Below are 12,581 nucleotides of genomic sequence, written 5' to 3'. Positions count from 1 at the left end.
CCTGAGGTTAGCTGTAATGCCTTTGCCTGTTTAAATCTGCACCTTGGCTTGGGGGATTTCTGCCAAATTTAAAGACCCTGTTTTCTCCTTTCTTCCCTGCTGTGGTCTCGTTTGCTCCATCTGGATGGGACACATAGGTGGCTGTTGCCTCCCTGCTGCTCACCTTTGGGAACCTGTGTCTTCCTCATTGCACAGCAGCACCTGAGCTGAGGTCACGGCTCCAGGTGCTGCTGTCGCTGCTGGTGCCTCCCTGTGTCCTGAGGAAAGGGGAGATTGTGTTTGCTTTGATGTCTTGGTCCGTTTTGCCTGGTCACAGCTGCAGCTTCCTCCTCGTGGTGGTGACAAGATACAGAAGAGGCACTTCCCTGCAGTTAAGTTTAGGAATTACATTTTGAAATGTAGTTGTTGTTTATTGATGTGATTTTTCCAGTTGCTGGAAATGCTGCGGGTGGTTTAACTATAAGTACAGAATGATTTGCATGTGGCAACAGTCAGTGTGGAGGTGCAGGGATGACCCAGTGTCATGGCACTGCCATCTCAATGCCCAGGCAGCTGTGAAAAGCCAGCTGAAGTCTCAGAGTAATGCTGAGACTTAACTGGCTGCTTGTGGAACATCAGTTTGGGCAGGAAGGTCGTTTGCTTCAATATTTTTCTCCTTTTGAGTTCTCTCTGCAGGCTGTAGCAGTCCTTGGTCTGTTTCCTGGGGTAAAACTTGAATTGCTGTTTGCTGTTGTTGAGACTGAACTGTGCAGGCAGTGGCAGTGGGATTCTGCAAAATCCTATTCAAAAGTTGGAATTTGTAACCATTACACACCATTTCCTGCAGGCCCTGGAGCTGTTTGAGTGCTGCCATGGTCTGAAGGTGTTTCAGTTCAGAGCTGTGGGTAGGACACAGTGTCGTGGTTTAGCCCCATGTGGTAACATGCTTCCAGGTCTGGAATGGGGGAGACGAGGAGGGAATGTGGAAGGAGCTGCTGGGTGGTTTCAAAGGCTGATCTGTGTGTCTGGGTGTGCTGGAGGGGAAGGTGTCTCAAGTGTGAAGCAGAGCTTCGGCTTCCCAAGCTGTTCTTGTTTTCTGGGGGCAGGGGACCAGAGAGCCTTAAAATGGGCTGTTTGTATTAAAATCTGCATTAACACCATCCTCTGAACTCTATCCAGAGTTCTATGGGTGAAAGTCAGACACCAGGAGCTTATTGCCTTTGTCTTATCTAAAGATTTCATCTAAAATCAAACATCAGGCTCTGTAGAGGTTGAAGGAGAAAATAAAACAGGGGGGGCGGTGTGTGTCTTGTCTTGACAGCAGTGCAGCTTGAGGGTGCCATGAGAAGGAGGTTTGAGGTGCTTTGCAGACACTGGGTGAAGCTCTGGTAGGAAAAAAAAACCAAATATTTTGTATAAAATCTTTTTCAAGTCTGTCTGATGTGAACTGAACTCCTGTCTCAGCCCTGATAAGGGGCTGGGCTGTACAACACGTACGGAACTGCTCCTTGCCTTTGGGAGTCAATATTGGCTTGGGAGAAAGAAGATAAGTTTGGACAAAACAGATTGGTGGGAGATATTTAGTTTTTTTTTTTCCTGGTCCCTTATTGTAGCTGCTAAACATTTGCTGTCCTAACCCAGCTGCCCAGCCTGAGGCTAGCCAGGAGCTGGAGGCAGGTGCTCAGAGTCTTCTACACACCTGCTCCAGAGCTGGAGCTGGACATCCTCCTCAGGAGCTGTCCCACGTGCCAGTCTCCACACTGGAGATCAGTGTCTGGAAGCTGTCGGTGTTTTACACTTCTGGAATGGCCCCGAGGCCACTGTCAGCCTCTCCTGTCTCAGCCTCAGTGTTTGCTCCATTCTCTGTTTCCTGGCTCACTGCAACAATTTCACAGAACCCCAGAACAGTTTGGGTTGGAAGGGACCTTAAAGCTCATCTCGTTCCAACACCCTGCCATGGGCAGGGACACCTTCCACTATCCCAGGTTGCTCCAAGCCCCACCCAACCTGGCCTTGGACACTGCCAGGGATCCAGGGGCAGCCACAGCTTCTCTGGGCACCCTGTGCCAGGGCCTCCCCACCCTCCCAGGGAACAATTCCTTCCCAATATCCCATCTATCCCTGCTCTCTGGCAGTGAGAAGCCATTCCCCCTTTCCTGTCCCTCCATGCCTTGTCCCCAGTCCCTCTGCAGCTCTCCTGGAGCCCCTTTAGGCCCTGGAAGGGGCTCTGAGGTGTCCCTGGAGCCTTCTCTTCCCCAGGTGAACACCCCCAGCTCTCCCAGCCTGGCTCCAGAGCAGAGGGGCTCCAGCCTTCAGAGAATCTCCATGCCTGTAATGGATTTAAATGTCCAGAAATTGCAGTGTTCACTGAATTGAAGAACTGCAGAAAAGGTCATGGCTGGGAACAGTTAGTAAAATTTTAAGTTCCCACTCTCATCAGCGATGCTCTGACCAATTTGTCATCTGGCTCATTGCTAGATGTGTGTTGTAAGCCAGCGCCACCACTTGCTTGTCACTGATTTGGCCATTGATTCTCAAATCCTCTTTCAGATGAGTCAAAACAAAGTGACTTCAGCAAGTTTTTTCTTGTTTTCCTCCTTCAGTTACTCACATCTTCACTTGTTTCTACCTTAGTGCATCAGCTCCATTGTAGTTTGGAATCGAAAATGGTTTGTATCGATTTGTGCTGAGAGGTACAACTCAGGGCAGGGAAGGACGTGGCATCTGGTCCATCTGTGGGTGTGCCCGGGGGGAAATGCCTCTTTAGTGACTCTGAAGCTTTGCCTTCACCAGGTGAGCCCAGAGCTGTGTTTAGGGTTTATTTCCAGTACTGGCTGTACCACTCCATCCTGTCCAAAGGAGGGGGTGGCAGCAGGGCCAGCTCTGCTCTGCGTCTGTGCCTCAGCCAGGGTTTGGCCACTGCACAGGTACTGGCACAGTCCCACCAGCACCAGCAGATGTTCCAGGAGCCCACAGTTACCAGAGGGACCCTCTCCCCAATTTAATTGCTTCTAGTTCCAGAGCCTATGCTGAGATACAGAGATACAGAATATCTATGCTGAGACAGAGACCTGTTATACCCTACTGCAAGTACAGCTTTAAACTTCCAAAGTAATAAACTCTTTAAAGCCAAGAGCCTTAAGAACTCCAACATCTGCTGAGACAAACACAGTTCTGAGTTTGCGCTGAATATTTGGGAATTTTTCCTGCTCAATGGCAGGTGCCTCTGGTTTGCAAGGAGGCAGCAGCAGTATCCAAAGATGACAAGGACCTTGGCCAACCTCACCCAGTTCCCCAGGAACAGGTAAACAAGCACCCCCTTGTGCTCTCAGGAAAGTCACATCACTGCCCAGTGCCAGCGGGATGGCTTTAGGTGTTGTATAGCTCAGGAAAGCTCCTTCTTTCCATGAAACAGTATTCTTAACTTAGCAAAAAATGTTATCTTTGCTGGTGGCAGGGGCTGGATTCCTCATTTCTCGCGCTTTGGTCCTTTCAGCATTGAGGGGGACAAGGCAGGGGTGTAATGATGGGAAAGGTGGGTCAGTTGGGAAGGAGCTGGATGTGCCGCTGGAGCCAGTCCCAGTGGAGGACCTGCTGTGTAGGTCCCATAGTGGTGCCTGGGCAGCAGCAGCTCCAGCAGCTGAGCTGTCCTCCAAGCTCTGGGGAGGTTTGCTCCTGGGCAGCATCCTGCTGCCTGCCCCATGCACCTAGTCCGTGGACAGCTTGGTAAATGCACCTTCCCTCCTGCCTGTTGGTTTGCATTTCTCATGGGAGCAAATTCAGCTGGTTACTGAAAGCCTGCGCTAGAAATCGGAGCGCGGTGTCCGACCACGACCCGCTGGGAGTAAGGGTTGGGGTTGGGGTTTGGGGTGGGTCTGCCCACCCTCCCTCTGTCCACACAGTGACACCCGTACAAACCCCCTGTAAAAGCCATCACTGGGCGTCAAGGGTGGTGGTACCTGACTACAAACAGCCAAGAGAGATTATTTTTGGAGTGATCAGCTGAAACCAGGGTTGGCTTTGGTTTGCTGAGAGCAAGGAGTGGGCCTGGGAGCTGGCACAGACCCCCAAGCATCCCCTGCTTCCTTGAGAATCTCCCTCAGCACTGACCCAGGGCTTCAGCATTCCCTGTCCTTGCACAAGCACACGTGGGGATCGATAGAAATATAGACAGCATTAATTGAAAATGCCACTGAAATATTATTGACTTACGAATTGAAAATTGAGAAGAGTTTCCAGTTAAAATATTTTAAAAGGCAAATTTAAGTGTTTTGAAGTCTCCAGGTTAGCTGGACATTGTTTTTTCCAGGTATGTCTGGTTCCTTTCCCTCCTGCCCAGCGCAGCCCGTGTTCCCCACCTTCTCCCTCCCTTGCAGAAAGAGAGAACCGCTCTGTTTACACCCCCTGCTGGGGCAGCCTCGCCCGGGGCTGTGCGGGGGGACGGGGCTTCCTCGCAGCAGCCTCACTGTAAATACTCTGCCAATGCTTTGTGGACAAACCGAGATGGCAAAAAGTTGTATCTGTGAAATATTAAGCTCTGTGTGTATATAGATCCAACGCGTATTATCTGCAGCTCTGTAATCAATTGTATATTAAACTGTTCCACTGTACAGCCGATCATTTCATGCTCTCTTAGATGTAGAAAAGCTGAGAAGTAATTCACAATACACTATGTCAACTCCAAATCGTTTTGCTTTCGTATTTTTGTTCCAGCCCCGCTTCAGCCACAGCCCTTGGCACATGATCTGGAAGAAGAATAGTTTGGAATAGATTTTTCAGCCCTTTGTTTTGGATCTGGCTTTTGACAATGTTTCTTTGATAATTGCAAAGCCACCAAGTTAATTTTTCATTAGGTGCATATTTAAGAGGCATCTTAAACACAGAAGGGGTTTGTCACATAGACCTGCTGCACTTTGATGTGTTGGTTGGCAGTGAAGGACCTTCATGTTCCCGGTGCCCGGTGAGAAGACGACTCTTTCCTAATTTTTCCTCATTTTAACCCAGCTCTGAAGTGTTGGGAAGGGGCCATGCAGCCACCACTGGCAGCACCTCTGCAGCCACCATAGGTCACTGCTGACTGTGGCAGAGCTTTTTCCCACAGGGAGCTTGTGTTGGCCAAAACTGGGAATGAGCTTTAAATAGTTATTTTTCTCTTTGGCAGAGAGCACTGATGGTTTACTCTGGAATTCCAGTGCCTTATTCAGATCCCCTTTTTGCTTGGAAAGGGGATTGAGGCAGTTATTCTGGAGTGAGTATCCACAGAGCAAGGACTGGCTGAGCGGGAGTGGCTGGGCAAGAAGAGGAGCCTTGATGCTTCCAAAACTGGAATCTGGCCCGAAGAGCAAACCCTGTGTCTGTCTGTCTGTCCCACACCCCCACCTCTCTCAGGGTTTCTTGTCAGCATCCCACTGTATGTTCACTGAGGGATGAAACCCCTAATGAAGCCCTGAGCCCTCCCCAGTCAGGGTTTGACCTGGAAGATGTTACGGTTTCCTCTGGATCCTGCTGCCTGTCAATGACCAGTGACCCACCACCATTGTGTCCGGCAGCACCAAACCCTTCTCACAAGGCAGCCACAGCATCCGTATGTGTCCAGCCACACTGTCCAGCTCCCCTTTCCCTGCTCTCCCTCAGCTGCAGCAGACCGAGAGCTGCTGGAATCAGAGAGAAGCAGCATCCAGTTTCTCTGGGTCCCAATTGATTCTTTTCCCTCATATTTTGAACATTTGGTTTTTTCCCACAGACCAGGTAAGTATCAGAGCACACAGTAACACCTGTGGTGCAGTTGGCACCACAGCCAGCATTTGCCCTGGGCTCCTTGGTGCCAGCCCAGTGTTTAATGCCAGTAGGGGTGTGTAGGCCTTGCTGGGGTGCTGCCAGCTATTCACCTTCTGGTGTAGGTGAAAACTGTTCCAATGTTGTCCAGTTGGGTTCTGATTGTGGATCATGGTGATTGTCAACTGCCAAGGGATGTTTTTTAATAAATCTGATGAAGGTATTTCACATGAATCCAGTCTTCCTGTTTTCAGTTTCTCTTGTCCAGGGTAAGCCCACGTTGAAGTTTCTTTTCTCTGTGCTTTGGTTTGTGGTCAGGACATGTCATACACCGATGTTGGGTGTATTGAAAGACCCACCCTGTGTGTGGTTGGTTCATGTGGGGACTGTGTAACAAAAGCCCAAAGATCTCCCAGGGAGATGTTTCATAGCTGTGTTTGTCCGTAGTGAGCCTTGGGTGCTCGGCCTGCTGACATGGTGTGCTTGGCCCAGTGGGGAACAGCAGGGCTAACCTGGGGGCTGTCCCATGTCTCCATCTACAGGTGCTGCCAGGGATCTAGCACCTCAGGCAGGCTGCAGCAATGGGCTCTCTGTGGGATCCACTGGCTTCTTCCTCCTCTGTGCTCCAGGATTGTCCTGGGTGCCAGGAAGGTGAGTGGTACCCAACCCCATAGGTTATTGGTGCGGGGGTGGTCCCAGATTCTGTGCCGCTCTCGGGGTCTCAGCTTCTGAGGAACCACCATCACCTCGGGGGTAATAGAAAGATGCTGCAGCACCTGGAGCCATCTCCCAGTCTGTGACCTGTGGGTGGCTGGAAACTGCCTGGCTTGTGCCCTCCTTGCTTAACCAGAGGTGATATTTCAGCTTTCTTGTGGAGGTGAGAACTTGCAGGTGACCTCTGGCCCAGGCTTGGCCATACATTAGGACCCCAGTGCCCTCCCAGCTCCAGCACTGTGGGAGGTGGGTGTGGAGCACATCTGCCAGCTCCTGCCCTGGTCCCCCTGGGGATCCAAGCTGTTTCCCTGTTTTCCTGGAGCTGCTCCAGCTCTGTCTGGGTCACAGCCCTGGACTCCATCTCTGCCCAGGGCATGCCCATCTGCCTCTCTCTGCTGTGCCGTCACCGAGACTTCATCAAAGTACTCTGCCGTGGTCCTGCTTCAGAGGCAGCCCATGGAGAGGGTGCTCTCACCTGGCTTCCCGCACTAGCCACCAACTTTCCTTTTCACACCAAAGAGCTTTTTCTTCACCTCTGAGTCAAATCTTTCTTTGGAGCAATGATTTCTCCCCACTTTCTCTGGTTCTGTGACATTTCAGTCCAGCAAAGCCCACCAGCAGTTTGTACTAATGACTGTGGCCACTGCAGTGGGGTGGGGGGGCCTCATGTGTCGTGACTCTGCCAGGGGGACCTGCAGGGCTGTCCTCAGCCTGGCCACAGCAGCTTTGGATCTCACTCATTAATCATTGCTTTGCTTTTGGTAACTAAACTTCTGTTGCTTTGCGACATCAAGCAGCAATTCTCATTTCCCAGCCTCGCAGGGTTTATGGGAATTTAAGAGCTAGATGCAAATGAACTTCATTAACATGCTTAATTATCTTATAAGCCTCATACCCATCTGTCCTGCATATGCTTTGTACTCGACACTTGAAGACAAGTGACCACATCGGGCTTAGCATGAGGAAGCAGGAACCTTTGGGAAGAGCCCGGCTCTGCCTGCAGAGGGGCCGTATTAGTGCCGGGGGCACACTGGAGGTGAAATGTCCTTTTTCAAAGGCTGTGTCCAAGCTGGGAGATGGGAAGTGATTGTGTAGAACATGTGGCAGAATGGCACGATCTTAGGAATGATTTGCTAAAAGCAAAGAACCAGCGTGGAAGCAATTGAAACAAACCCCAGTCCCTGTCCATTTGCAGCCTAAGATCCTGAACTGGCATCCCACTGTGCCACACGATGCATTTCACAGCACTGGATGCTGCAATCACAGCACTGGATGCCATGAGCAATCGCAGGAAATGTTTCTGTCCTTATTTAATGTTATTGAAAAATAGCAAAAAAATGAGCCTTTACTTCCAGGTTGGTTTGCAAACCCATGGATCTGCCTGGGTAAGGGACAATGCAAACCCCAGACTTGTGCCAGAGCCCCCCGAGGGTTTAGGGGCCGTGGCAGGGTCTGAGCACAGACCGTCAGCTCTTTTATCCAACAGCATTGTGTTGGAGCCACCTCTGTCAGTGGACATTCGGTACACGGGGTGACCCATCAGGTGCTGCTGCGCACACCTCGCTCACCTCGCAGCGCAGGAAAAGCAGTGATGTTGTGTTGGTTTCTGCTTTTTAGGCACATGTTTGGAACCAAGCTGAAGCAGAACATGGGATTTTGCAGGCCTGAGAGGGAGAAAGGACCCAGGATGAGCAGCCCTGAATGGGTGTCCTGCCACCACAGCAGTGGTGAGTCCGTGTGTCCGGGCAGTGGAGAACAGGGAGCACAGTGCATAGCAAAGCACTGACAGAGGATCTCCTTCCCTCCTCTTGCTCTTGCCAGCTCACATCAAGCCAAAGACACCTTGTTCCTGCAGGGGCTTGGATAACACCCCAGCCTGGGCACCCCTCTGCCTTCCACCCTCTGCATCCAGCCTCCTGGTCCGAGGCCAATGTCCCTATCACATTACCAGCCCCATTCCCCTCCAGCGCCGGCAGTCATGAAGCTTAGGAGAGAGAATGTTGGAAACTGTGGAGCTGGAGTTCTAAATAATTGTAAATATAAGCAAACCAGAGATGTGGCTGCAGGGCAAGTGTTGGCTCTGTGTGCTGTGGTTGTGACCAAACTGGGCAGTGGGAGAGAAAACACAAGTTTGCAGAGGGTTGGTGGTTTGGGGTGGTTTTTGTGTGGAGTTTGTGTATGGATTTTTGGGGAGGAGCTCAGGGACATGCCCAGTGAGCCCAGGCCCTGGGGCACTGTGATTTGATGGCATTGCAAGTGATGTACAAACCTGTATTAGTAGCATTTTTTGATAACTCTGTGCCACCCACACTCTGAGTCCCTCCTCCTGGAAAAAGAGGAAAAGATTTAACTTTTCTTTCTAATTCATAGAAAATACAAGGGGAAAGTGCCCCCCTGATGTGGCTCCTGCCTACAGAGCTGCCGTTGCACAGTGCCTACCCCAGCATCCAGCACTGATTCACACCACAGGAGCCACGGCTGCACCCATGGGTGCCACTGTGATCCAGCTGGGCATGAACATCTCTGCTGGGGACAGGTCCTGCTGGTTCAGCTCCTTGTCTCCCAGGAGCTCCCCCAAACTCTGCCTAGTGAACTCATTCCATCTCCAATGAGAGGGGTCACAGGGAGCCTGTGGAGAAGGGAATGTCCATAGGAGAAGAGGAGCTGGTGTGATACTGGGGTGATACTGGGATGATACTTTGACCCAGAGGTCCCCTGAAATGGTTTTTAGCCCTGAAGGTGCCCATTTTGCCGGTGGTGGGGTCCTGTAAAGGCTGTCACAGCTGTGTTGATGCCCAGTGCACCTAGGGGCATTAGGAAAGGGGAGCTGGATGTGACGGGCTGAGCCTCCAGCTGAGGTCTTGCAGCACGTGTCACTCTCTGCTTCCTGGCCATGTCCCCAGACTCCTCCTTCCCTGCTGACCCTTGTTCTGCGCGTTATGTCTGTTCTCCTTCTTCCTGGATGGGTTTTGGGGTGTCCATGCACTTCCTGCATGTGGGAGAAGGTAGTTTCTTGCTTTTAAACCAGCTGCATAAAGGCATAAATGCCTAAGGCCCCTCATTGCCAAAGATGCTTCCCAAAGACTGAAAATGCCAGGAGAGGCATTACAAAGCAACAGGACCGTGACAGACGGAAACCTGCAGTTCTTCCTTTTGTCCCCGCCAGCAGCCGGGGCCAGGGTGGCCTCGGGGACAAGAGGACAGGAGGGGCTGGCAAGGGTGCAGGGCCTGGCACGTCCCAGCCTTTATCTCCCCCTAGTGCCACCCGCTCGGCTCCTTTGCTCCGGTGCTGCGCCGTGCACAGAGTCCAGCAGTGCTGCTCACAGCGACCCTGGAGCTTGGGGGGACCAGGTCTGCGGCAGCCACATCCCAGAGCAGCACAGGGAATGTGAGGAATGGGGCTGGGTACGTGGCACAGCTGTGGGGCAGGACCCTGTCGGCATCAGGAGCGATGACCTGAGTAACCCAAAATTCTGGGCATCCGACTGCAGCAAGGAGGTGTTCGGCGTCACGGCAGCTGCGGTGGTGATGGGGAGGAGAGGAGATGATGAGGAGTGAGGTGATGAATGTGCCTTTGCTTGGCCTGAAGGGACCCAAAAGGACATTTCCAAGGCTGAAATGAGGTTGTTCTGGTGGCAGAGTCAGCTGGGCACCGTGACCTGAGCAAAGCCACGGGTCCCTCGCAGCTGCGACATGCCGGAGGGCAGGGGACAGGGTCACACCCTGCGTGCGAGGCCATGGGGATGTGCAGCCCCGAGCTCGAGGCCGCCTGGCCCCGATGGAGCTGGAGATCACCTTTGGTCACAAGGACCTTGCTCAGTCTTGAGCCGTTGTCCCTGAGCCATGTGTGCACTGAGTTGTGTCCAGCCTCAGCAGGGGCCAGCGGGTAGCACACAGCCCGTGGAGCTCTGCTCTGCCGGCTTTTCCTCTGTTCGCTCCGCGCTTCCCATCTCCCGCGGCTTGAACATGGCAAAAGGGCCAAGAGGCTCTTCCTCAGAGACAGGCTCGCCCCTCAGCCCGGCAGGGTAAGGTGTGGGAGGGAAATGGCTAAAAGATAACATTTGGCACCGCAAAAGGGATCTGTACAGCTTTGGGTGAGGTCAAAGGCGTCTCCCCAGGGAGCCGCTTCACACCCTGCTGCAGGTGATGTGCTGTGTGTGCTCTGCCCCGGGGGACGTGACACCACTCGGGACCCCACGTTTTGGGGTTGTCCCCAAGCCGGGTTTGGAGCCTGTACTGATTTAGTGCGTTTCTGTCGCTCTTCGAGTTTTTCGATGCGTTTTAGCCCTTCTGCTGGGAACGAGTCCTGCGCATGGTGCCGGGGACATGGGGCAGGCTGGGGGGCACACAGGCATACAGGGCAGGGTGTGGGGCTGTGCTCCGTGGAGCCATATGGGGGAAAGGGTGTGGGGCTGTGTGGCATGAGGCCACGCTCTGTGGGGAATGTGGGGTGCCCAGGCAGCCTCTGCTTTGTGGGGGGGACACAAGCCATGCTGGATCCACATCACTGCTTCCCCAACACAAGGACCTGCCCAAGCTGGGGAAGCCTGGCTACAAAACACCAATCGCCCCCTGTGCTCTTCCAGTCCTGGTACCAATCCCAAGGCTCTTTCCAGCAGGAATCAGCCCACTGAAGGAGTTTGCTGCTCTCTTCTGGCTTTAGACACGTTTCGAATTGGAGGATTCCTCTTTTTCAAACCGCACAGAGGGGACTCGTGCACACACAGGGTTAATTGCAACGAAAGCTCTTTTAGCAGCCCCCCCGCGCCGGCCGGCCTCGCTGGCAGCCCTGTGCCCGGGTATTTATAGCACCGTGAACTTTGAGCGTGTCCAGCGAGCGGGCTAAGCCCGCTGGGGACGTGGGGACGGCCCCGGCAGGGCTGGAGGCTTGTCGGAGGTCCTGGCTCAGGGCTTCAGCAAAGCACATCCCGGCCCCCTGCGCCCCACACACCCCATGGCCAGGCGGCTCCGGGGCACCCAGACAATTCCGGCTGCGGGACCCCTGTGAACGCACCTGGGTGGCCGATGATGTGGGGTTGAGCCTCCTTCAGCCACAGCAGCACCAGAGCAGCATCCTTCCAAGCTGATGTTCCTGGTTTTGAGCTGGAGTTCCTGGTTTCAGTAGCAGCTGAACGCATCTTCCCTTTTCCATGACAAGCAACAGGCAGAAGCTCCCACCTCTTCACGATGTCCCGGGGCAGATTCCTTCTCATCAGACCACCTGCCAGCCAGTTCACCATGTCCTGCAGAGAAGGAACATCATGTGCAGCTTCCTTACTCTGAAATTAGGCAGAGGAAAGGGGAAGTATGGGTGGTAGGGGATGGGAAGCCTGTGTGTGTAAAGCCTTGAAAAAAACCTAAAACAAAAAGAAATACGAGGATCTGCTTATCTTTTAGCAGGTGACATTCTGTACCTAAGGATTGAAAGGGCAGCCCAGAAAGCCAGCCTTATCCTGGGCTCCTCCCAGAGTATGGGCAGCAGGTGAGAGGGAGGGAATTCAGGTGAGATCCCACCTACAGAGCTGCCCCCAGTTCTGGGGCACCAGCATCAGAAGGACATGTAACTGCTGAAGTGAGTCCAGAGGAGGCCACAGAGATGCTCTGAGGGCTGGAGCCCCTCTGCTCTGGAGCCAGGCTGGGAGAGCTGGTGGTATTCACCCAGAGAAGATAAGGCTCCAGGGGGTTCTCAGAGCCCCTTCCAGGGCCTGAAGGGGCTCCAGGAGAGCTGGAGAGGGACTGGGGACAAGGCATGGAGGGACAGGACACAGGGAATGGCTTCCCACTGCCAGAGGGCAGGGCTGGATGGGATATTGGGAAGGAATTGTTCCCTGGGAGGGTGGGCAGGCCCTGGCACAGGGTGCCCAGAGAAGCTGTGGCTGCCCCTGGATCCCTGGAAGTGTCCAAGGCCAGGTGGGACGGGGCTTGGAGCAGCCTGGGATAGTGTCCCTGCCATGGCAGGGTGTTGGAATGAGATGAGCTTTAAGGTCCCTTCCAACCCACACTATTCTATAAAAAGGCTATGGAAGCACACAGGGGCTGCAGTGTGGGGGTCTCTGGAAGACCCCAGCCCTGATGGTCAGTGCTTCTCCAGCATTTCAAGTCTGGAAGTTGGT

The 12,581-nt window shown here is 53.2% G+C and overlaps 1 protein-coding gene across 3 annotated transcripts in view; it reads right to left on the bottom strand.

Moving 5' to 3' along the window:
- Positions 1–12,581, bottom strand: part of LOC125334101 — a 29,466-nt gene that overhangs the window by 3,411 nt on the left and 13,474 nt on the right. For all 3 annotated transcript variants that reach the window (XR_007207071.1, XR_007207072.1, XM_048320572.1), the window contains exon 2: positions 11,483–11,711. Coding sequence is in view for 1 of the 3 variants with exons in the window: in XM_048320572.1 (XP_048176529.1) it covers positions 11,483–11,711 (229 nt within the window). In the remaining 2 variants the exon portion in view is untranslated. The remainder of the gene's footprint in view (positions 1–11,482; positions 11,712–12,581) is intronic.

This window comes from Corvus hawaiiensis, chromosome 16 (genome assembly GCF_020740725.1).
Source record: "Corvus hawaiiensis isolate bCorHaw1 chromosome 16, bCorHaw1.pri.cur, whole genome shotgun sequence".
Classification (NCBI taxonomy): domain Eukaryota; kingdom Metazoa; phylum Chordata; class Aves; order Passeriformes; family Corvidae; genus Corvus; species Corvus hawaiiensis.
This window is presented reverse-complemented; position numbering and strand designations above follow the sequence as displayed.